The sequence below is a fragment of the Bos mutus genome, chromosome X (genome assembly GCF_027580195.1).
Source record: "Bos mutus isolate GX-2022 chromosome X, NWIPB_WYAK_1.1, whole genome shotgun sequence".
NCBI classification, from domain to species: Eukaryota; Metazoa; Chordata; class Mammalia; order Artiodactyla; family Bovidae; genus Bos; species Bos mutus.
Window position 1 is genome coordinate 70,135,557 of NC_091646.1, and position 26,565 is coordinate 70,162,121.

Here is a 26,565-nt window from a genome sequence, read left to right on the forward strand (position 1 = left end):
AATAAAAACTTAAAAAATGAAAATGGGGCCAGGACATCCATATCTTTTACAAGCTCCTCACATGCAACCAAAGAGAACCACTGAGTAAGAGTAGGTACTCTTTTTTTCTTTTTAACTTTATTTATCTTGCTGTACCAGGTCTTAGTTGCAGCAGTCAGGATCTCTGATCTCCTGCAGCATGCAGGATATTTAGTTGAGCCACATGGAATCTAGTTCCCTGACCAGGAATCAAACCTAGGTCCCTTGTACTGGGACCAGAGTCTTAGCCATTAGACCACCATGGAAGTCCCAGTAGGTACTCTTATAGTGTAAAAAGTAGAAACCTAAACTGAAACACTGAAAAGGTAAAGGTAATAAGAAACTGTGAATATATTTAAGATTCATTAAGAATACTTCCTCTTCATACATGGCAACTTTGTTGCACTTAAGTTAGATTATCTATAGTGATAGATGTCCACCCACTAACTTTTTATTATGGAAAATTTCAAATATATACAAAAGCAGAGGACTATAATAAACCCCCAAGTCTCCATTACCCAGATTCAACAATTAAAAAATCATGTTCAATCATATTTAATCTATATTCCAGCCTAACTTGACCTCTTCCCAGATCATTTTGAAGCTAATTTTCAGTGCTCTCAAAAACATTTCAAAATCTATTTCAGGGACAATACAGGAATATTTTTTCCTAGCATAACCACAATACCAATATCATACCTAAAAAATGACAGCAATTCCTTAATATCAAGTATCCACTGAGTGGTCCAATTTCTGATTAGCTTTGATTCAGGATCCAAATAAGACCCATACAATTAACCATGTGAGTTTAATCTTTTAAATTAAAAGCTTCAATCTCCATTTTTATTCCTGCAATTTGTTGAAGAGATCAGATCATTGTTCTATACAGCTTCCCATAGTTTGAATTTGCTGACTGCACTCCTATGGTGTCTTTAACATGTTTATGCTTCCATCTCATGTTACTTCCTATAAATTGGTGGAACTACAAGCCTAATCAGATTTGGGTTCTTTTCTCTTTTTGAAAGGCTACTTCGCTAGTGGAAGTATCAATACTTCTATCACAAGGTACAAAATGTTTGGTTGGGAAAAAAAAAAATGTTTGGTTGGGTCTCTTTTTTGCCACTGATAAATGCCTAAATTTATTACTGGTGATACTCAGATTCTATCATTTAACCTACTTCATTTATTAACTGGAACACTTGTATAAAGAGAAACTTTCTCCTATCAACTCTTGGGTTACCCTGATGTCCAGTTCACCGGAGAGCACAATTTTTTAAACAGTTTTCATAATGAGTTGGTCCTTATCTTCTGAAGATGACCCATGAATTTCTTCTTAGAATAATTATGAACTCATGAATTTAAAGTATTTGATAAGTTTCAATAATATTTCAATTATTATTCCCACTGATTCTCAACGCCCATTTTTAGACAGTGGAAGTCTCTTCCAGTTTCCTCCTGAGTACTTTTGACATAAATATATCAAAACTTCCTTGCTTTCTGCTATGACAGACTCTGGCACGCCAGATTAATTTTGTACATTTCCTGCCCCAGATCTGCAATCAGTCTTTTCACCAAGAAACCCTGCTTCTTTATAACTCTGCTTCTTTTCAAGCTGCCAGTTTAAAAAAGCAATTTTTAATTACTAAAGTACATTTTCAATGCAAAACTGGAAACTGCCATATACCATCCAGCAAATGCTACAATACTGTCAAAGAAAGATATTACGTGTCTACTTAAGTAAAGGACTATTATTCAGTTCTAATAGAAACACCCTGCATACATAAGTATTTCATAAATACCAATTATTAATTTAATGACTAACCTTTTCAAAGTGATGGATTGCAAGCCAAATCTCCCCTTGTGCATTAAAAACACAGCCAAGATTACTCCAAGCTACTGCAAAGTTCGGTTGCGTCTCAATTGCTTTCAAATAACATGCCTTAGGAGGGGTTAATGAAAGAAGAAGATGGGAGGGGAAGGAGGTAAAGGGAAAGGGGAAAATTTGTAAAGGGGAAAAAAAAAAAAAGATTGGGGGAGGGGGAAGAAGGTGATATCATTATTCCTTCTCTGACCAGCCAAAAGTGACCCTGCAGCATAGGCTCGCTTGCGCCAAAACTAATGCGCTGCCACAGCTGGCTGCTCCTGCGCTTGCGCCACCAGAACCCAGGTGCAAACCACCATGTTCAGTTCTGCCAACCGATAACCAACCCTTACACTGGGACTTAACCAGAAAGTCAGCTGCCTTAAGACGCTATGCCAGACTTCTCTTATCTGAACACCCAAGGGCTCCTGCTACTGTTTTCAAATGGTATCTAGAAGGTACAACTTAAGGGTAAATTCTTCCCACCTATCTTCCCTACCCAAGTTTCCCAAAGTGTGTTCTACAAGGTGATAATAGTTATTACCAGGAACAAAAGATTTCATGATCAAATAAGAAAACGGAAAATAGGTTTCCTGACTATAGGACTTCCCTAAGCCTTTAACAGTATACAGAGGGTTCCCTAGACTTAGTTGATCATGGAATTCCTCTTTTATTGGACATTTCATGATAATACTTATAAAACACATTTTGGGAAATGCTGCTCTAAACAAACAATACTGTTCCTCACTAACATCAAACTATGCTGAGTAGGAAAATGTTTTTCTGCCAAGGCAGATATTAAGGCCAAGCTGTCAGTCACATCCTCACAATGCCCTTGTCTCCAAGGGGGACTGAAGCTGAAACCTCATATGACAGGATTGCACCTAGGTTGAGGTCCCTGTAATGCGAGCGCAAACATCGCTTGCGCAACCTAACAGCATCGCACTGCGCAATCGCTGCGAACTGCTGCGCTACATAGAACACCCCTAGACGCAGCAAACGGCCAACCAGATCCATTAATCTACTAGACAGGCCCATAGAGAATATTTTCTTAATGAGATTAGTTGGACTCAAGGTATGTTAAAACCCAATTTTATCCAAAAAGGCTACAGAATAGGACTGAGGGAGCCAGTCAATCAGATTACTCATCTAGTCAACCGTTCACAGGGGCTCATTTGCACGCATTGCGCATTAACGCTGCGCAGCCTTTGCGCTACTGCAGGGTCACAGCGCATCATCAGAAGAGCAGAATGCTGCAATCCAAACAAAGAAGAAAAAAGGAAAAAATGAACAACAAGAAGAGTTAGAAGCTTTTACTAGTAAATTATCTCTAATAATTTTTAATATCAATTAACTTTTACTTATCTTTGACAGAATTGTGGCTACAGTATAAAACATTTTCTTACATAACTTGCTTGTATTAAAATTATTTTAAGCTGTTTCTGAAGCCACAAGACAGAAGATTCAGGCATGGAGGCAAATTGTTTTGCTGTGGCAGTTACAAACCCGTTACCATATTTCTCATCATGTGACTTTTCGGTGCGTTCCTTGCTGGAAGAGGAGGAGGTGTGTGTCTGCCCTAGATCCAGGCCTCGAGCTCCCTTCAGCGAGGCACCTTACGCATGGAATAGGAGGTTTCACCCACCTGAAACCTTCTAAATACAATATCAATGGTGAAAAACCAAAAACAAGAGAGAAAATAAAAACAAGATCATTAGTAAAAGTTCAACAAAGCAATTGAAATTCTTTGGATGTCTATTACATATGGGAATGAGGACAGTCTCAAGTCTGTAATATGGGAAACATGCAGAAGGGAGAGGGTTAATCAGGGCTATTGCATACAGCAGGGATTTTGCTGGAAGAAAGGCTCTTTATTTTCTACAAAGACAACTGAATTTTGCTTCCATCTACTAGGAATATGCTGGCTTGAATTTTCAAATGCACTGATTACAAAAGAAATACATTGCATTTCACTCAAGAGTATTTTCTTGTTCACTAAATTCTCACAAAAAAACAGAGTAACATTTTTCAAACTAGGTGTCTCCAGAGCTCTGAAATAAAGAAGTCAGCAACCTAAGGCAGGCGCAATGTCTCAGCCTAAACCGATCTCTAAAGCTGCAGTGAAGTGCAATTCATGTTAGCTGTCCGCTTGGTGGGGTGACAATTAATAGAAGCTTATCAAATATTTGTTCTATAAATTACCAATTAGATTTATCAACTAAGACTGAAATCAATTACAATTCATTAGCTGGAAACCTACATAAGGTTAATCCAAAGTGTCGGCAGAATTTATGAGCTATGCACTTAAAACTAGTGCCTTTTAACATCAGATAGCGCTGAAAGCCTTGTCCCTCCCTGGGTGAAGCAAACAGACAGCTACGCTGCGCATACACTCCACGTATTAGCATGCGCGTGGGGCTCAGAGCAACAGGTGGGAGTTTCAGAAGCATTCTGGTTTCTCCCCACTCCTCACCCCTGCAGCGCGGTTGCGTAAGGTGGCTTGTAACAAGACAATTTCATTTACAAATTTAATTTAAAATTATACCAAAAGCTTTAATAACCCAACCTGGTGTTCAAATTCATTATTTGGAAACACAATGCTAAAAGCCACCTTTCCACTTTGGCAAGTTTTCTTTCGATCAGTCCATTTCTCAAACAAACCAGCTTTGTCCTTCTGACTTTTTTTTAAGGAGGTGGGGTGGGAAGAATAAAAGAAGGAAGTGAGGAAGAAAAGAAGGTAAACAACTAGGATTGGAAAAGAGGAAAAAGGAACTTGGGGGAGGGAGTGGGAACAAGAAGGGGGAGGATGTTCCAATTATTAATTTGTAATCATTTAACAGCCTTTCTTCCACTGTAAAAAGGGTGAGGAAGATGAAGGGAGGAAGGTTAAATAAGAACTTTAAATGCCAGTATTATAGGGTAACATTTGGATGAAATTCTTCTCCACTTACAAGCCACAAAGGACTTAGAAGAGCAGCATTTTCAATGGCACCTGCATCATATAGGAGTCTTGAGCCAAATCACAGGCGCTCTGCTTGTCACCAGCAGGCAAGCCTCAGATTTAATGGAATGTTATTTATTCCCACATAAGATCATGACGGAGCCCATTGTTATAAAGATGATCTAGTCAGCAGAAAGGCTCCAAAATATTCAGGTTCTTGCTTTACCCCCAGATTTAGAACAGAAATGCCAAAGCCTGGCCCTGCTCTAGTCTGAGGCGATTCATGCCGTCAGTTTTCCTCAGTTTCATAGGACTGTTTTGTGAAGATAGCTCAATGAAGAGTTGAAGACTTGGCAAAAAGTACAAGTTTCCATAACACTGATGTTTAAATGTGTTCTATCAAACACCTACCTTGGCTTCTTCCAAGCGACCCAGGGCTTTGAGCAGGTTCCCCAGGTCACTGCGAACACAGTACAAATCCTAGAAACCCAGAGATATTCTGGCATTAATTACACTCTGCTTCATCAACCAAAGATATCTTGAAATTACTTTTATTCATCTAGCTCTATTTTTTTCTGTCAATTAGAGATGCTGCTTGACAAATTTCAGTACAGAACCACAATCCCTCATCCTCAATTCCAAATTCCAAAAATTTAAAAAACTCATTTGATGATTAAATCTGACTTGAACTGGCATGAAATTATTTACAGAGTTTACTGGTCCCACTCAGTATGAATACTTATATCTTTTGCTGCAGAAATATGTGTTGTACTAGACGGTGCTGCTCCAGACTCACCTGGGGGTTATATATGGTATTATCATCTTTCTAAAGTCCTAAAAATTCTGAATTGTAAGATCCCAGCGGTTTCAGATAAGACTATGGGCCTTGCTACAGTTCTCCTCTCCCCAAATGGTAGTCATGTTTAAAAAAAGCATCAAGTGTTTGTTCAACTATTTTGTTCAAGGTTATTATGAACCACTACTATATCAAGGGTCAAAAATTTTCCATAGTGGAAAAAAATATTTAGCTGTGATTAGTTATCAGCAAACCTGACCCTAAGGCTGTCAGACACATTTAGAAACTTATTTAGTGACTTCATTTCACTATTCTAGACAAAAGGATTACCATCCAACCAAAGCTTTAATACTGGCACCTGGCACTAGATTACTCATTAGTATTAAGTGCCATTAGAGTTGAGTGGGCAAATAATGAAAAGCAGTTGACTCCACTTTTTATTAGCAGCACAATTGTGTTACTAGTCATCTGATTCACCAGTCTGTTTATCAGTATGAAAGACACGTCAGGACAGTGAGCTTAAATTTTTATTTGTTCTTGTTTGCCTTGTCAGTCAACAAGCAATGGCAATGGCAATAGGGAGTAAGCTTATCATTCTAAATTGTTTCATGGGACTAAGAGCCTTACACTAAGGCCTAGAAAGTGAAATTCAGTCAACTGTGCCAAAGTATCATCATACATATTATTCTATATGCAACTATATCATGGTTTCCAGAATCAGGTGATTAATTTAACTGATAAACAGCTTTTGTGACTGTATATTATCCATCAGGTGAACCAAAAGTCAGCCAGCAAAGAATAGGCTGCCACAGAAAACCCTTATGGATGGCCATTCTGGGTCACTTCCATGAGCTACGTGGTCTGTCTGTCCATTGAACAATGATCGGTGTTTTGGGGGAGAAAAGTTGTCTCCTGTGACCTCAAGCACAAAAGGCTAACACTAATCCTCATAGGTATCATTAATCTTATTACAGACTTCTCCTCCTCTAATAAGACTAAGTACTTTTTAACCCTATTTACACTCTGAGAAGTAATGAATTATATAACCTTGCTATCTTCTCTGTATGACTTTTCCCCCTAAACTTTAAGGGTTACCCTTCTGTTTTGGCAGACCATTACTGAACAATCCAATCATTCATACAAACTCCTTCTACTACATCTGATTACTGTGGTTATACATCTTTGGACTTTTACCAATTCCTATGCCTTTTCTGAGACATAGTAATCAGAAGTCTTGCAATACTTCAACAATGACCCTAGTGGGCTATACATCTTGGCCAACTGTTGCATAATTTTACCTCCAGTTTCTATAAACTCTTGGATGGATGCCATCCAAGTACTGACAGTGTATGTCATATTTAGTTACATCCCAGTGTATGTAAATATTTAGTTACATCATTTAGATCCATTACAACATGCTAATCAAGTTAACACAGTGCCCATAGTTTAAAATAGATTATCTTCATGATCACTATAAAATAATAAAGCAATTTTAGAAGGTAAAACATATTAAATATCATAGTGAAATCCAATTCTCCCATTGGAAATTCAAACATTCATGCATGAATAACTAATTTCTAGAAAATTCAAAATTCAAGGATAACACTGAAATCCAATTCTCCCATTGGAAATTCAAACGTTCATGCATGAATAACTATTTCTAGAAAATTCAAAATTCAAGGATACCACTGTTCTCCCCCAAAGTTCAAAACCTAAGACATCAATTCTGCTCCATTTGTCGTATCAAAAAAATATCTACTAGAAGAATCACATTTTTCAAACCTGGCCCATTGTATCCATTCCTAGGTTAATATTAGGTTGGTACAAAAGTAATTACAGTTTCAGACTATGAATTTTAAATCATTATAACTTGGCTCAAAAGCATCTTTATTAATAGGAACCATTACAATCAACACATTTTTGCCAATGAGAAATGTTTATTTATTCCTGTAGCATAAAAATCTGTGCTTCAGAATTTGATGAACTCTTGGAAAGCATTTTCTGCATCCTGCTGGTTGTGGAAGCATTTTCCCTGCAAAAAGTTATTGAGGTGCTTGAAGAAGTGGTAGGTGGTTGGCGAGAGGTCGGTGAATATAGCCAGTGAGGCAAAAGTAGCCGAATTCGCTCAACTTCTGAAGCATAGGTTGTGTGATGTGTGCTCAGGCACTGTGGCCTGGAAGAATTGGGCCCTTTCGGTTCACCAATGCTGGCTGCAGACACTGCAGTCTTCAGTGCATCTCATCGATTTGCTGAGCATACTTCTCAGATGTAATGGTTTTGCCAGGATTCAGAAGGCTGTAGTGGCTCAGATGGGCAGCAAACCACCGAACAGTGACCATGACCTTTTATGGTGCAAGTTTCACCTTGGGAAGTGCTTTGGAGCTGCTTCTCAGTCCAACCACTGAGCTGGTTGTTGCCGGTTGTCATAGAAATTCCACTTTTCAGCACACGTTGCAATCTGATTGAGAAATGGTTTGTTGTTGTTGCATAGAATAAGAGAAGACAACACTTCAAAATGATAATTTTTTTGATTTTCAGTCATCTTATGAGGGACTCACTTAACTGAGCTTTTTCACCTTTCCAATCTGCTTCAAATGCCAAATGACCATAGAATGATCGATGTTGAGTTCTTCAGCAACTTCTCGTGTAATTGTAAGACAATCAGCTTCGACAATGGTTCTCGATTGGTCATTGTCACCTTCCGATTGCTGACCACTGTGCTCCTCCTCTTCAAGGCTCTTGTCTCCTTTGCAAAACTTATTGAATCACCACTGCACTGGTATTTCTGGGCAAATGTCTTGTTGATGTTTTGAGTTGTCTCCACTGCTTTACAACCCATTTTGAACTCAAATAAGAAAATCACTCTAATTTGCTTTCTAACATCACTTCCATAATTATAAGCATATAATAAATATAAATATTAAATAAACAGTAAGTATTAGATTGGTGCAAAAGTAACTGTGGCTTTGCATTGTTGAACTTCGCTATTCAATATTGGAATACATTCTTAAATCTGGTTATGTTATACATCATTTTTTTTGTTACACATCATTTTAATGTGTTTCCTGATTTATGTTTTTTGCTAATAACTTATTACTTGCTGTGTATTTTTTATTTATTTTAGACTAAGGAAATGATGTTAGACAAAAAGCAAATTCAAGCAATTTTCTTACTCAACTACAAAATGGATCATAAAGAAGAGACAACTCACTACATCAACAATGCGTTTGGCCCAGGATCACCTAACGAATGTACAGAGCAGTAGTTGTTCAAGAAGTTTTGCAAAGGAGACAAGAGCCTTGAAGAGGAGGAGCACAGTGGTCGACAATTGGAAACTGACAATGACCAACTGAGAACCACCATCAAAACTGATCCTCTTATAACCACACGAGGAAGTTGCTGAAGAACTCAATGTCGACCATTCTACGGTTGTTTGGCATTTGAAGCAAATTGGAAAGGTGAAAAGGCTCAATTAAGTGGGTCCCTCATGAGTTGACTGAAAAAATCATCATTTTTTAGTGCTGTCTTCTCTTATTCTATGCAACTACAACAAACCATTTCTCAATCAGATTGCAACGTGTGCTGAAAAGTGGAATTTATATGACAACCGGAAATAACCAGATCAGTGGCTGGACCGAGAAGCAGCTCCAAAGCACTTCCCAAAGCGAAACTTGCACCAGAAAAGGTCATGGTCACTGTTTGGTGGTCTGCTGCCCATCTGAACCACTACAGCCTTCTGAATCCTGGCAAAACCATTACATCTGAGAAGTATGCTCAGCAAATCGATGAGATGTACTGAAAACTGCAATGCCTGCAGCCAGCACTGGTGAACAAAAAGGCCCCAATTCTTCTCCACAACCACGCTCAACCACAAATCGCACAACCAATGCTTCAAAAGTTGAACGAACTGGGCTACAAACTTTTGCCTCACCTGCTATATTCACCTGACCTCTCACCAACTGACTACCACTTCAAGCATCTTGACAACTTTTTGCAGGGAAGAATGCTTCCATGACCAGCAAAATGCAGAAAATGCTTTCCAAGAGTTCGCTGAAGCCCAAAGCATGGATTTTTATGCTACAGGAATAAACATATTTCTCGTTAGCAAAAATGTGTTGATTATAATTGTTCTTATTTTGATTAATAAAAATGTGTTTGAGCCTAGTTATGATTTAAAACCGTGGTCTGAAACCACAATTACTTTTTCACCAACCTAACAAGTCATTAGCAAAAAAAAATTAATGCAAGAAATGTGCATTAAAATGATGTATATAACATAACCACATTTATTTAGAATGTATTCCAATATCAAACAGCAAATTTCAACAATGGAAAAACCACACTTTTGCACCAACTTAATATCTTTTATGCAAACCTTTATTCAATTCAACAATATGCCTGAAACTGTGGGGAAATATATAGAATCCTTATCTTCAAAGGGCCTACAATCTATGTGGAAAGACAAACACATACATATTTTTTCCCATGTAAAACAATGCTTTTTTTTAATTTTATGTATTTTTGGCCGTGCTGGGTCTTCATTGCAGCACGGGTTTTTCTCTAGTTGCGAAGAACGGGCTACTCTCTAGTTGCGGCGCATGCGCTTCTCATTGCAGTGACTTCTCTTGTTGTGCAGCACAGGCTCTAAGGTGCACGGGCTTCAGCAGTTGCCTCACGTGGGCTCAGTAGTTGCAGCTGCCAGGCTCTAGAGCACAGGCTCAATAGGTGTGGTGCACGGGCTTTAGTTGCTCCTCAGCATGTGGGATCGTCCCAAATCAGGGACTGAACTCGTGTCTCCTGCATTAGCAGGCAGATTCTTGACCACTGAGCCACCAGGGAAGCCCTTGCTCTGAGTTTTACTTTTATTTCCCCAAGACAGTCTACCCTTCACTCTACTTGGATAAATTTTACAAGCTACTTTTCTGCTGCTTCTAGTTTTAAACTTTTAAAAGTATTTCTGATTACAGGGAATGCTGCAAAAATAGTCTAGTTCAACAAAGAGTTATGATCACAAAATAATTTTTATCTATTCTACAGTGTTTCAGAATTACCAACTGATTTTTAAACACAAAGTAGATACAAATGCTAATGATGGTTAATCTGGTATGTTTCTTAAAGTAAACTTTTGTTCATGCAACACTAAACCCATGCAACACTAAACCCATACATATTAACCAGCCACATAACTGTAAAGAATTTTAGAGTAGTAAATAAACTCAAAGGAGAAATTAAAAGCTGGGCCTTAAAGGAAGAATAGGGTTTTAACAGACAAAAGAGGAGGGCACTGTAGACAAGGGAAAATAGTATGAATAAAGGTAAGATGGAAATGAGTAAGAATTTCCTGTACAACAACCCTTCCTAAGATAGCATCTATTTCCCACCTATCCTCCTAGAGCCTCCCACCCCCAACACGCAACATCTATGTAGATGGGAAATAAAATCAGGTTGATAAAAGCTTACTGCTGCTGCTGCTAAGTCGCTTCAGTCATGTCCGACTCTGTGCGACCCCATAGACGGCAGCCTACCAGGCTCCCCTGTCCCTGGGATTCTCCAGGCAAGAACACTGGAGTGGCTTGCCATTTCCTTCTCCAGTGCATGAAAGTGAAAAGTCAAAGTGAAGTAGCTCAGTCGTGTCCAACTCTCTGCGACCCCATGGACTGCAGCCCACCAGGCTCCTCCATCCATGGGATTTTCCAGGCAAGAGTACTGGAGTGGGGTGCCATTGCCTTCTCCGGATAAAAGCCTACAGTAGTTCTCAATTGCCTCTCAAATTAAATTCAAACTCCTCAGCCTCTCTATTCTTTCTAAATCTTCCAATTGACTCTCCTTTACTACGCTTACTTCTTGTTACTACTTGACTCACCACTTCAGACAAGGAAGTCTACTTGCTATTTACCTTCCTACAGAATGCTTAGGTTATAAGCATCCACTCGAGGAAACTTCATGATTAATACTCTAATAATAATCATCTGAGGAGCTTACAACTTTTTTCCTTTATGGGTCAGGTCCTGCTCATGCTATAATCCACAACCCCCCTCAACACATCTCCCCAATTCCTAACAAAGTATTGTACATACAATAAGTACTCAAATATTTAAATGTGACATATGCACAGCAAACTTAAAAAAAGGCAAAGCAGAGGGAGACAGAAATACAATCAACCCTCCACATCTTCAGGTGAGGAAGCCATGGACATGAAGAGCCAACTATACTACACCACTTTATATAAGTGGTAAGGTATACACAAAGGGCTTGAGCACCCACAGATTCTGGAACCAATCCCTCATGGATACCAAGGGATGACTGCATAAGTTTTTCTACAGTTTAGCTGTATGAGTGAGGCTTGCAACAGTAACAAATAACAAAAGACAATAACACTTGATGGTCAGGATGCCAGCAGATCTCAGTGCTATGCATCCACAATCAAAACAGAAGTACAACCTACAGAATCAGAAACAGGGCTCCTTATAGCAACTCAGGGTTACAGCCATTTTACAAAGAACATTTTATACATAATTCATAAAAGGGACTGTCAAGTATGAGCAACTCTGTGAGTCATCATGTGAAGATTACCAGCTGCAATAGCACATTCAAATACGATGGACTAAAATTTTAGTGAAATTATTAAATCATCCAACATAATGGAAGCCAATTCAGAATGTAAAAATATGAAACAGCTCTATGTCTTAAAAGTAATTTCTATAACCAAGTCAGAAAATAACTTCCAAATTGACATACCATTCACCTAAAGAGACAAATGAAAAAGAAAAAACACATTGCCAAGACCACCACCAAAACATTTTACTTTTTCACTACAGCAAAACCAAAATAACCTGAGTTTAACTATTTCTCATAGAAGGCCAACTACAACTCTGATTCAGGCCAGCAATGCACTGCCATAGAAGCACAATTTAGGAACAGACTCAAGTTTCTCTGTCAGTCCTGAATTGACAAAGACATTTGACAGTAAGCTTTAATCTAGTTAGGAGCTTCCCAGGTGGCACAGTGGTAAAGAATCTGCCTGCCAATGCAAGAGACACAGGAGATGCAGGGTCGATCCCTAGGTTGGGAAGATTCCCCTCGAGGAGGAAATGGTAACCCACTCCAGTATTCTTGCCTGGAAAATCCCATGGGCAGAGGAGCCTGAGTGGCCTCCAGGCTGTTCACAGTATCACAGAGTCGGACACAACTGAGCATGCCTAGAGTGCATTGGGAAGCTCTTAAACCTAGTTAAGACAAGATACCCTTAAATGAATTAAAGCATGATCACTTATATTTAGATGAAATCAAGGCAGTAGGCACAATCTCTTTCTCATTCTCATTGGTAAAGACAGAGAAATAAAGCAGCACCTTTCACTAGTAGAAACAAAACCAGGGAATGCACAGCTGTTCAATACCTTCAAGGGTAGTCCCATGACTTATTTTCATATTATCTTACTTCTTTGGTAGGGCACAATGATAAGCTTTCTGTTAACAGGTTAGATACTGAAATGCATGGTTCCGTCTCCCACTTTAGTTTTCCTTTCTCATCATACTCCTGCAGTTTGGTATACTGTCAGCAGCAATGACTGCTCTGCCACACATGAAACCTGAGCAAAGGGGATCAGAGTTCAAGACGTTTGGGCCCACGGCTAGGTAAGAGGACACAAATGAATGTGTATGCAATCAACAAGTGAAGGATGGGACCAACCTAATTAATAAAGGGAAAGAACTTACTATCACAATTAGACGCACAAGTGAGCCCTGAACCTTCGCAAGAACAAGGTCCAAGCCCCAGCAGCAGCACATACAGGGGTACCTAAAACTTTCTATAACTAGCTAGATAGTACTGCAATAAAAATTACAAGAAGTCCTTTAAATTTACATATATATCCATTGAGTATCTCTGAAAGGATACCTAAGAAACTAGTATCAGCTACCTCCAAGGATACATTGTATTCATACAAAAAACAATAAAGTTTAAAATTTTACACTCAAAAAAAAAAACAAAAACTGTTAATAGATGTCCTGATAAAAAGTGATTTCAGATCTTTGCATAAACTACTAAATTAAGCTTCAGTCTCCTACCTGTAAAATAAGGATTAAGGGATAGCAGAATGGTTTTCAGAGAAGGCAATGGCACCCCACTCCAGTACTCTTGCCTGGAAAATCCTATGGACGGAGGAGCCTGGTAGGCTGCAGTCCACGGGGTCGCTAAGAGTTGGACATGACTGAGCGACTTCACTTTCAACTTTCACTTTCATGCATTGGAGAAGGAAATGGCAAGCCACTCCAGTGTTCTTGCCTGGAGAATCCCAGGGACGGGGGAGCCTGGTGGGCTGCCGTCTATGGGGTCGCATGAAGTTGGACACGACTGAAGCGACTTAGCAGCAGCAGCAGCAGCAGAATGGTTTTCACACTGTGCTCAAGGGCTATCTTGAGGAATGAGTGCCCTCTGAGCACCTCTTCCCCTTTTTATCTTGTCTGTCTTCTCTCTTCAATGTTTGTTTTCAAGATATTCAGACTCAGGTTTCAATATCCACTTCATCATTCTGTTTGCTCCCAAGTTACATAACCCCTCCATTACTTTTAAGTGATAAAATTGGAATACCATCTACTTTGAAAGATCATTGTGAGCATTAAGAAAGACCAATGTCTGACTCGCAGTCTGAGCATACAGTAGACTTTAAATAAATGGTAGCCATAATAGCTAACTATTTACCACTTCCTGGGTTGCTGCAAAGCTAAAAGTTGAGGACATAGCTTAGAAACATATTCCTAAATTTTTTTCTGGATTCCTATAATCTCTCTATCACTTTCCTCTTAAATTTATATCTATCTTATTTCCTTAACTACATCAAAAGTTCTAAGGGCAAGTCTTACTTTTTCTGTGTACCTTTCAGAGACCCTAACACACTGAACGTGTCCGCCAACTGGGCCTCACTTGCTTCCCAGAAAACATCTGCAATTTAGATAAAAAAAAATTTTAAGAACTAATCAAAAGCCTTGTGTGCATACTAGTACCTCTATTTTACCACTTCTGATTATGTTGAAAGAAGAGAGAATAGGATATTGAGGGAAAAAATTTGCAGCCTAGTTTTCATGTTATGGATCCATATATTGACATCTCATTTTAACTAGTCTATATTACAGATTAAGGCCCTGCTACCACTATTTCTTGAAAGTCAATTACCTGTTGAATACATTATAGCAGAAAGTATCCAAATTTAATCAAAAGAGCCTAAAGAAACAATATCATGTGTTCTGTACTTTTACAGGCATTCTAAAAATAGATGTAAGACTCTCTTGCAGTAAGGTAATTTTTACGCTAATAACTTGCTAGATAAAATGAATTTTTTAAAGACAACAACGCAGCTCTGAGTCAAAGCAATTTCATCATTTTAAGTAAACTAAACATTTCCAAACTCTTGACTTTATTCCACGCAAAAAAACCTATTTTAGTGTCTAAAGTATCAAACTATGTTTCTTTCTAGGTTTTTGTGAAAGGAAAATAATAACCATTAAAATTATACTTACAGGATTGTACTGAAGAGCAGAGACGTAAGCTTGTACTGCCCCTTCCATGTCGCCTGCTGCTACCAAAGCAGCTGCCAGGTTAATATAACCATCGATGAAATCTGGTTTGAGACGCAATGCATGCCGGTAATGCTCAATTGCTTCCTGCAACTGCCCTCTTTCCTTGTACACATTCCCCAAATTTGAATAGGCTTCTGCCAGAAGGGGGTTCTGTTTAATTGCCAGAGTACTAAAGTGGGCAGATCTGGAAAAGGGGAAAAGTGTTGATGCATGGGTATGCATGTTACAGAAAGAAGGTATGGCCCTTATGCAACAGTTTTTGAAGATCCTGTGTATTGCTCATTATATAATAATATATTATCTTTTAACTAGCTCATAGAAGGAAAAATTGTGGAAATCAAAGTTTTTCAGACGTGGAGGCATTTGGAGTTCAAATCGGAACACTTTTTTCTTAAGAGATAAAATTCTTAACTAGTCTCATTACCAAACTGCCTCATTATAAACAATGATCAATAAGATCAAGAATGAAAATGCTATGTGCATGAGTCTCATTTTCCATTTGCTGATAAGATTCAATGATGCATATCTTTAAATGTCTAAATAAGCCAGTGACAATTTATTAAAAGGCCAAGAACACAGATTCTTCCCTTTTGATTAATTCAACTGATTAGCTAAAAGTAGTACATCATAATGATTTAATGATGGCATTTGCAACTTGAACTACATATGCGCCTCCTACCACAACGTATACACTATTATCTCTGAACACTTCTGTCCCTCAAGGTGACACATCTTACAAAGGTGAGACTGGATGCTCAGATGTAGACTAAGAATAATTTATTACCTGAAAAAGAGTTCTAAAAAAGCAGCCGACGTAGGTGGAAAAATCTAGAAAAGGTCCCTAGTTATACCAATAATACAACCACCACCACAAAAGAAGGGAGGAAAACTGGCAGCTGGGCCTATCACAAGTGGGCAAGAGAGCAGATGTGCGTTGGTGGCTCCAGGTGAAACCCAGAACTGGAAAAATTTCAAGTTCAGATATTTAAGTAACATTTTTCAAGCTCAGCACTCAGAGGCAGCAATCACCAGCATCACCCCCACATCTCCTACCTGTCCAGCCTTCGACACTGGAAGTGTATAGATGAAAGTAATAAAAGCACACCAGTATTGTCTGGCTCTTGTCTCCAGAGCTGCATGCAGTGTCTCTCAGCTGCCTCAAAATCTCCTGCCTGATATTCACGATGTGCCAACTCAGCTAACCCTTGGAAGGAAAGCATACGTTTCGTTGGTTCTGGAGAATCATCAAAACATTTGAGGGAAGGAGGGGGGAAAACAAAAAGTTAGAAATGCAAACAAAAAAATGTAAAAATATGGTATATTAAACTTAAAGATGAAAACGCTTGAAACTATGTAAAGCACTAGAATGTTCTGCACATTATCGATACCCCCAAGTTAACAGCAGGTGCAGAATTGGCATTTTTAGAATTCCCCACCTAGACAGAAATATTTATTTGCAAATGAGATTATATTTTATGACCAAAAATACTTGGTATTTTAAATTACAAATCAGATGTAGCATCTAAAGATTCACTACTAAACATTATTCCTTATACTTCAGTTAACATAGAGAAACGAAATATAAAACATGTGATTTGCGAGGTCACATAGATGTAATAATGTCAGAATAACCTCCTGGGAAACTTAATACTTTGTCCCATGTTTTAGGTTGGATTTGGTGGGGAGGGGGGGTACTGGTAACAATCTACCTCTTAAGCTGGGTGGGGACACCAGATGTGTGGTTAACTCTTTAAATTATATTCATGCTTTTGTATTATTTCACAGCTTAATTTTTAAATTATTTAAAGGGTGACACTAGAAACAGGCATAAGGAGAAAAAACTAAAAGTCAAGGTGCTATTTTTAAAACAGCTGATAAACAAGATGAATTCATCTGTCAAGAGCCAAAATATTTAAAGCGGTCAAACATTTTAAATCAAAACCCAAGATTGTATTATATTCTTCCTGTACCATTCCAAACTCACACTGAGACCAAATTAGCTAAATCCCACCCACGCTGGTTTAACACTAGCATTTTCCAAAGAGCTCTGATACTGACTAAAGGGACTAAAACATTGCGAACAACCCTGTATAAACTAAGCAATTACCTACAACTGCAATGAATTTTTTAAAGAATGGGGAAATGCTAAAATATAAAACCATCTGATAAAGTGCAACTAAATTAATAATAAATGAATGCACTTTGTTGTGTGTAACTTTGTTCAGATACAAAAAGATAAAGAATATACAGCTAAAGCCCAAAGATGGAAAACAACAACAAGCTGCCTAAGTCTCAAGTGTAAATACTTAAACAATGATACATTATTTGGGAATTTGACCACAGTACTTTCACGAGACAGAGTAAGAAACTTTCTACAAATTAAATACTTAAATTCTACCAAGGTCCAAGTGAGAAGCTCATATTGAGCCCAGACCCTCACTCATTAGACCTGGCAAATGAACTGTATACTCAGGAAAGCAAAGTAAATTTCCTAACAAGGCACAGCTAGCTGACCACTAACGTGAAGAGCAGAGAGACCTGCATCCACATTTGTGGACTGTTATACCTCTTATGGGCTTCCCTTGTGGCTCAGCTGGTAAAGAATCCGCCTGCAATGTGGGGAACCTGGGTTCGATCCCTGGGTTGGGAAGATCCCCTGGGGAAGGGAAAGGCTACCCACTCCAGTATTCTGGCCTGGAGAATTCCAGACTGCTATTGTTCCCCAGCTCACTCTGCTCCTGGTCAAATCGGTTCCATTTATTTTGGGGCTTCCCTGGTGGCTCAGACGGTAAAGCGTCTGCCTGCAATGAGGGACACCAGAGTTCGATTCCTGGGTCGGGAAGATCCCCTGGAGAAGGAAAAGGCAGTCCACTCCAGCACTCTTGCCTGGAAAATACCATGGACGGAGGCTACCTGATAGGCTACAGTCCATGGGGTCGCAAAGAGTCGGACACGACTGACTGAGCGACCTCACTATTCACTATACCTCTTACAGGAACTAGAAAATCACATTTTAAACAAGTCTCTAGAACTCCCTTCCTTGCTTTTTATTTTTAACCCATACTTTATCAACTTTTCAAAAGCCGCCTATCTGCTATTTTAACACTAGAAATGACAACTTTCTCAAATAAAATAACAGGCAGAAAAGGGCAAGCAGGGACTTCATTGGTAGTCCAGCGGTTAAGACTCTGCGCTCCCAATGCAGGGAGCACAGGTTCCATGCCTGGTCCAGGGAACTAAGATCCCGCAAGCCGCATGGTGCGGCCAAAAAATAAAGAAAAGGGCAAGCTAGAACAAGAGAATCTAGGACAGACTCTTAAATCTTTAAAAAAAAAAAAATCCCTGAGCGAGAGGGGAACACTACCAATCTCACTACCTACAGTCAAAATATAAGATACAATTGAAGATTCATCTCTTAGTGCACAATGTCCAAGAACAATAAAACCCTTGACATCTCAACTGAGAAACCAACAAAAAAATAACCTCGTGGGAAACCTTAGAACCGCAGCCCAATCCCCCCCTCCCTCCCGCCCCAAATAGCCTCAATACGGAAAGGCAGCTGAAGGACACTCCTATAATTTGGAGTTTTCTTATTTTTAGTACTAAATGCTCTCAGACTAATTGTCTAAAAGGGCAACCGCCTTGCACTTGTGCAGCTACACTCCAGTTGCTTTACAAACTCTTCAAGCAGGGATGAAAACTCAAAAAAATATACCCTCTATGAATAAAGAAATACCGGGCTAAAGAATGGGGATGGAAGACCCAGAGACGGCGGCGGAGGAATACAAGGACAAAGTAACACAAAGCGAGAATCTGGCGGGCAGGGTGGTCAACGCCGAAGCCCCTGCACTAGAGTGGTTTCTCCCCGAGGGTAGGAAACGGACCGCAGGGCTGGCAACCTCGAGAAGGAAAGGGTGTGGCTCCCCGCGGGAGCGGAGGGAGGAGGACAGGGTGGGAAATCCAGGCTGGGGGCAGCGAGTGGAATTGGGCGATGGCAAAAAGAACCCCTGGAAATTTCCAATCGAAACCGGGACCGCTCAACCCAAGGCACAGCACACAGGCGCTGCCAGGCGCGGTGCTGCTCAAAATCCCCCGTTGGAGAGGTGACTCGGAGCGCACCCAGGAGCTTGCGCTCGTCCTTGGGGGTGATGCAAAGTGAGGATACGATTACACTGGAACGGCACCTCCGCCCTCGATTGACAGAGGACCACCAAATCGGGCTAAGGGGAGCGGGGTGGAAGGGTAAGAGAAGGGAGCGGTGAGCTGAACTGGGGAGAAAACGACTGCGGAGGAGAATGAAAGGCAGCGAGAAGGGCAGGGATTCCAATGCAGTCCATTCTGAGACAGTCTAAGCGCGCAGGTGTAGAAGGGTCCCGAGAGACAGAAGGCTAGAAAATGTATAGGATTACAAAGCAAGAAAGGAAGCAAAAAGCAAGCAAGCGAAAGAAAATGTTTTAGGAACGGACGACAGCAGAAAACCCAGATCAGATGCCGCTAGACGCCGAAAAGCTTAGCGATGCCACTGATGCAATGGGGATGGCCAGAGGGGAGGGAGTGATGAGAGGCAAAGGACGGCGCGAGACCCCAAGGGGGCGTCTGCCAAAGTAGAACAGACACCGGTACCTGTGCTGTCGGCCACGTTGCCCACGGAAGACGCCATCTGGAGCTTCTAGAGCGAGTGCAAGAAGTGGGTGATTGAATCCTGCAGCCGCCACTACTGGCAATGTTTCTAGAGGTAGTAGCACGAAGGCAGCAGCCCTACCAGTGCTTTGGCAGGCTTAAGCAGCAGCAACAGTTACAGCCTTCGAACCCTAGAACTCTGGTTGGCCATCTACCTCTCACGGTCTTGAAATGGCGGCGACGGCTCCTCGGCCGAAACAACACGGACCGGAACTACTTTCTGTTACAATCAAGTACCAGCGCGGAAGTTGCGCGGTAACCAGTGCTACCAACAAAATGACTATAATCAAAGTCAATCGCTCCTATGTAACCTTCCGCGCAGGGCCCATTGCGACAAACACGATTATGTCGAGAGCGCATGCGAGCAGCCGTGTCAGCCCGACTGGCTGTTAGGGCACTGTCTGGGACAGGAGCGACCAAGTTTTTTTTTTTACTAGCGAAGCGGATGGTTTAAAAGAAACTGTACACTTGAATGATAATTTTGCCAGTGATATAGTCTGCTGCTGCTGCTGCTAACCGCTTCAGTCGTGTCCGACTCCGTGTGACCCCATAGACGGCAGCCCACCAGGCTCCCCCGTCCCTGGGATTCTCCAGGCAAGAACACTGGAGTGGCTTGCCATTTCCTTCTCCAATGCGTGAAAATGAAAAGTGAAAGTCAAGTAGCTCAGTCGTGTCCGACTCCCAGGGACCCCGTGGACTGCAGCCCACCAGGCTCCTCCGTCCATGGGATTTTCCAGGCAAGAGTACTGGAGTGGGTTGCTATTGCCTTCTCCGTGGTATAGTCTACTACCTAGCAAAGAGCATAATTTTAATAGGAATGCAAAAGGGGTATACAAGTTTCATCAACTTCATTCGTATAGTTGCAAGATGATGAATCAATTCTGAGCAAGTAAATTTAAATGGTTATATTTCAAAGGCTAGAATTCAAAACAGTGGAGAGTTCCAATTTGAACACGTCTTAGTTCTGATTCCAGCCATTGGTTTAAGCGCTTTGATTAAAAGGATTGAGTTTCTCAGGGCCAAATGAACCCAAGCATCTCAGATTTTGGCCATATAGCCCGAAAGTTCCAAATCCTCTTGCTATTCACGATAATTTTGCCCACAGTATTATGGCAAATGCTTCACAACTCAGGGACATGCTGACAGTTTGCACTACAAAGGCAACAGCCATAAAAATGTTAAAGATTCATATTCTTCGAAATCCATGACCCTTCCGAGTTGACTTCATTTCCACCACATTGCTTTGCAAATTATTACAATCAGTAATACCATTTAACTTAAGGCAGCTCAACAATGATAAATTGATTCATTTGCCATCTACCTAAACCACACATCTAAATAGAGACTAAACTGCTCTGCTTCCTTGAACAAATCAGTTCTTTATGATCCTCCTGCAGTTTCAAGTCCACTGTTCAGACGTTTTGTCACATTGGTATTAATTTATATTGCATCCCTTGTTCCAGAAAGGATTAAAGTAGCTTGCCACATTAGCAAGAAATTACAAACCAATGAAGGCAAGATGCTGGGTCTCTCAGAGCCTTTTTATTTCCAAAAAAAATAGTCCTTGATCTAAGACAACAAATCCGTGAGTTTATTCAAAATGTTTCTACTACCTAGTCATCTGACCACACTTATTTTTTTAAAAAACTTAGGTCCTCAAATTTTGCTTTAATTTCTTTGAGACAGTTCACATACTGTTAATTATGGATATGAGTGCAGAAGAAATGTTAATATTGATAGTTTCTTCTATTATATCCATAATTAAAAGTCAGGTGCAGTGAAAAAGTTCACTACACAAACTCTCCTGGAAATTGGGTACCAGCTTCTTCTCTTAATTTGATTTAACTGGTAAAACCTTCCCCCGACTCCCGACTCCCCCCTGGTGCCCCAGCCCTCAGTACAAGTGTTTGATCTGTGGTGAATAAAATCAGCTTTTCAACTTTTATAACAGACTTCTCAAATTCCACTGGCAGATGTTTAGGCCTTCCTGATTAGAGGGTGCTTAGCTAATTAAGTAAAATTCTTCTTCAATGCCAGGTTATGTTGCCAGCTGGGCCAGCTATTTGGCCCATCCATACTTGTATCTAAGTTTCCTTCTCCTGAGAGAGGAGTCAAGGGATGCTTCTGGGGAAAGCTGGGTGGTGGGGCTCACTGTGAATCAATAAGGAAACACCGCCTGCCCCCCCCCCCGTTGGAATCTCAAGAACCCCCTCCAGGTGCTTTCCAGGAGAAGCACCTGGAGGGTTTAGTTTGAAGGACTTATCAGATAAAACCATCTTCTTTGGCCAATCAAGTAACATTTACTAGAGTCTGTGCAAGGCACTGTGGGAGATGGAAAAATCAACAAGAGAAGATCTTTGCCCTCAAGGAAATTGAAACCCAGTTAGTTAGACACAGACAGCCTCTAGAGCATAAAAAAGAAGAGCATTATAAAGGTGATAAAATACATCAGTGTCTGTAAATATCTGAGGAGGGAACAGTCACTTCAGGCTGGAGAAGGGTGACCAAGAAGGCCTGACCTAGGCGTTGAAGGGGGTGCTTTTGTGTGTTCTCTTTCACACCGATTTCTGTTTAGTGTTTTGTTATGTTTTCTCCCTTTTATGGATAGCAATTCAAAATTCAGAATCATCTAAAACAAACCAGATGCTTCTTCCACCGCAATCCCAAACTTTGCCACCCTAATAACACCGCTAATGGTGTATTAGTTTTCTGTTACTGTCTTGCAAATTACCACCAATTTAGCGGCTTGAAACAAACACATATTTCGCAGCAGTTGCGCCAGCAATCAGTGAGGGAGCCTGAGACACGCTCTGGCCACCGCCACCAAACGGTTCAATGAAGCTGTAAGAATACACAGATGTACCACCGCAGGTTCATCAGATGTTTGTGGATACTGTTCCAGAGAGAGATTGGCCTCCACCTCCCGGATTAGCTAACCAGTCATAACGAAGAAAATTTGTTTTAAAACTTTCCGGAAATCGTTGAACCTGAATAAAAGGATGAAACTGATTTCATGGTAGCACAGCAACCATCACTAGCCAGTGAGTTTGGAAAACATGATTCCTTATTTGGTAGCTGCTATGGTAAAGACATGGCCAGCTGGGATAGCAACAGGGAAGATGAAAAAGGTAGAACAAAATAGATCAAAGAGTGAAAGCCTAATGGGTACCTTAAAAAGGCGGCTTTCTGCAGAACAAAAGCAAAAAGGCAAGAGGATCACATCCTCTGGGAGCTCTGCCAGATGAGGATGCGGTTTCCTCTCCTCAGCACCAGTAGTTTTTAAAGATGTGACTTCTGAAAGATCAATAAGGTCCACTTCCCTTAGCAATCATCACTATAGTCCTACCCCTTAGCCTCTTGACCGGCAAACTCTGAGGAGGCCTGTATCAAAATGGAGGAAGTAAGATTCAAAGTCTTGGTTCATTCTTCCAATCCAGATCCAACACAGAATGATGTCTGAAAATATTTTCAGTCTTCAGACTGAAACTGTATGCTGAGAACAAAATAATCGAAGAGTTCAGAATCTCAGAATGGAGATTTGCATCTTCCCTCAATGAACACGAACCTGTAGTTATTGGACTTATGCCTCAAGGCTGCGCTTGGGACTTCCCTCCTGGTACAGGGGCTAGGAATTTGCCTGCCAGTGCAGGGGACACAGGTTTGATCCCTGACCTGGGAAGATTTCACTTGCCTCCGAACAACTGAGCGGATGCACCTAGAGCCCTGTGCTCCTCAACTAGAGAAGCAATGAGAACCTAGGGCACCACAATGGAGGGTAGTCCTTGAAGGAAAGTGACACGGCTCAAAATACCCTCCCGGCTTCCCCACCATTCTATGCAAAACAAAGAACTCTCTCACCTGAAGAAAAAAATGGACATTAAGGTTGATTAAGCTGCCCAGCTCCCAGCCCGTCCCAGCCTCTGGCGTATCTCCAAATTCCTTGCCCCAGCTGTTTAAGAGAGAACTAATCCGAACAACCTTGGAGAAGAACAGGCCCCCTTAAGACAGTAGATTTCCACATATATGCCTATACATACTTACTCTTTTCTTGGGTTAGTGCAGCAGCTCACTAATCTGACTACTGTCCCTTCTCGCCTCATTAAAAGTGATCTGTTCCTGTAAAGTGCCGCTCTTGTTCTTTTTCCGAACCTCACCTTCTCTGACTCCCTTACCCTGCAGTCCCTACTTGCCACGACTAGAGAAAGCCCTCTCGGCAGCAATGAAAACCCAGCACAACCAAAAATAAATAAACAAATTATTTAAAAAAATACTGCGTTTGATATTCTGTGCCTAGAAATGAGGTAATGTATGATTTGGAAGGATTGCCTAGCTATTGTCTGGATACTTCTCCCATGTAAGTTTCTGCAGTTCCTTCTCAACCCAGAGAGAACTCTTTCTCCCAAAATGAAAATCCGGAAGAGGAGGACCTAGTTGTTGCCCTAGAGAACTTTGTGGATCCGTCTGTGTATAGCTTGTTCATTGACACCACAGGTGTCATGTTGCAAAGCCCAAGAGTGAGTCATGATGATGTCCCTCCACACTCACCATTACAGAATAATCAAATCCAAATGAACATCGGTGGACTTACCAGCACAGATGTCCATGTGTCTGAAAGCATGTGTGCTATCATATGAATTTTGATCCTGACTCTGCTCCTGTGGTTGCAAGAGTTATGACTCAATGGAAAGTAGTGGTCTTATGGTTGTGACAAGCTTTACAAAGGAGTTGAAAAAACTTGCGAAATAAGGATAGTGCTGGGGACCAATCACATGCTGGGAGAAGGAAGGAAATCGAGCAAAAATGCCAGATGGTTCTTTTCTTGCTCCAGCTAGTTCTGATGACCGTTATCTTTTAAGCTCCAGCTTTCACTTCCATAGTAAAACACTTTACACTAGAATTGAGCGCTCAAATGTTAGGTTTTGCTTTTATGAACAACCAGATGTGGATGGACAATTTGCTGATCTAATTAAACATTCAGCCAGAGACTGGGAAAATAGAGCTTTTTGTTATTCAAGGTCTCCGTTACCTGGATATGCAGTTTACCCTGTCAGACTGACCAATCAGTATCAAGATTCCTGCAAGTGCATTCTTTGTGCTGTTTTGTTATATGTCAGCATATCAGAATAGATTTATTTTAAAAACTGCTTTTGCCAAACAAAATGAAGGATTATTGAAAGATTAGGAGAACCCTCCATCTTGCACTTTGGGTTCCAGAAATGAAACTGGACTATAGTTTATAAACTTACATTACTATCAAAATCTTTCTCTGCCATACCTGTTCAAGATTAAAGTGAAAAGAATAGCCAATTTGTTTAGGGGTGAGGAAGTATTGCCAACATGTCTTGAGTTTATTTTTGGTTCTTTAAAAAGAACCAAAAGGTTTGAGAAGTGTGAGTTGTCTTCTATCATATGCAAAACAATGACAATGTAAATTATCAGATTCTCTTTAATCTATGCCCCTCCAAGTCCTTTGCTGCTATTCATTGTGATTTTTATGCATTGAGAACACATTTCACCGGTGTGCAACCTGAAGTTAAGCTGAAAGAAATTTTTAGAATAAAAATTGTGGTCTATTTAAGTGGCCTGTTTTCAAAAGATAGCGTTGAAGAAACATACCCATGTGATAAAATGTAGAATTTACATATACACTAAAAAAGATCTTTAATCTTATACTGTAGAAAGATTTAGAATTGTGAATTGACATAGATTGGGTAATAAAATGAAGATCTGCAATTTATCTTTTATGACAATTTTTTTCTAGATTGTTTTTAAGGTTGTGCTAATTTTTTGGTTGTGAAAAGTTCAGTTTTTCTGTTGCCTTCATTTTCATCCAATAATTTCTATATTTTATAAAAATGGCCTTGCATTTAAAAATCTTGAAGAAATGTAGCCTGCCAATTTAGAAATTGTTGCCTTTTCTGTCTTTATAAACACTGATACAAATTGACATAACATATAAAGGCCTATGGAACTAGAACTATTATTAAATAAATATTACATGAATTTAGATTCCTATGATAGCAATTTTTTACATCTGTACTTTCCTCTGGTGAACGCTTTATCTCAATTTCTTCAGTTTAGTCAACATTTTCTTGGTAGAACTTGATTGTACCACTAATTTGCATAAATGGATTGGCAGATTCTCTTGCAATATTGAAGTTTACATTAGGATTGGAATTGACTTAGATAAAAAGAAAACATTGTTTTGCAGTTGGATTTATATTTCTCCTTAATGTAGTCACTAGTAAAATGTGCTAGATTTGACCTCTGCTCCCACCAAAGACTCTAGTGGAAAAAAGTGTGGAAATTCTGAAGCACTGTGTAAGAAAAATATTAAACCATATGAGATATATGGAAGTCTTATTGCCTATCATATGTACTGCCATTTTTGAAAGTTTTTTACTTGTTTATTTTAAATTTAGCCAAGTCTTGAGTAATTTGGAATCATTAAACATTTTACCTCTGATTCAGTAGTCATGGGGGTGATTATCCCTAATATTTTTTTATTTTGAAATGCAGAGTGTTTATTCATTGCACAATGCTGTAACATAGTCTTTTGATATTGCCCTGTCTAGAATTGCCCTGTTTCCATTTGCACAAGAAAAATGTTTCTATCTAAGATGACACATGTAATTCAAGATGTTTCTTCCTTTGTCACTAAGTTTTCCCTAGCCTCATTTAACCACAAGGGTA

The 26,565-nt window shown here is 40.0% G+C and overlaps 1 protein-coding gene and 1 pseudogene across 2 annotated transcripts in view; one reads left to right on the plus strand and one right to left on the minus strand.

The window, feature by feature from the left end:
- The window catches only part of OGT (O-linked N-acetylglucosamine (GlcNAc) transferase), a 41,154-nt gene extending 21,073 nt beyond the window's left edge, over positions 1-20,081 (minus strand). Inside the window, exons 1-5 of one of the 2 annotated variants that reach the window (XM_005900811.3) lie at positions 19,816-20,081; positions 16,246-16,396; positions 15,133-15,376; positions 5,232-5,300; positions 1,841-1,957 (exon numbers count right to left, since the gene is read on the minus strand). In XM_005900811.3, the coding sequence (XP_005900873.1) occupies positions 1,841-1,957; positions 5,232-5,300; positions 15,133-15,376; positions 16,246-16,396; positions 19,816-19,852 (618 nt within the window). In that variant the 5' untranslated portion in view covers positions 19,853-20,081. Of the gene's footprint in view, positions 1-1,840; positions 1,958-5,231; positions 5,301-15,132; positions 15,377-16,245; positions 16,427-19,815 lie in introns of both variants that reach the window. The other variant, XM_005900810.3, reaches the window with a different exon arrangement.
- On the plus strand, positions 19,916-25,046 carry LOC102271267 (suppressor of cytokine signaling 6-like; annotated as a pseudogene).
- The last annotated feature ends 1,519 nt before the right edge of the window (positions 25,047-26,565 follow it).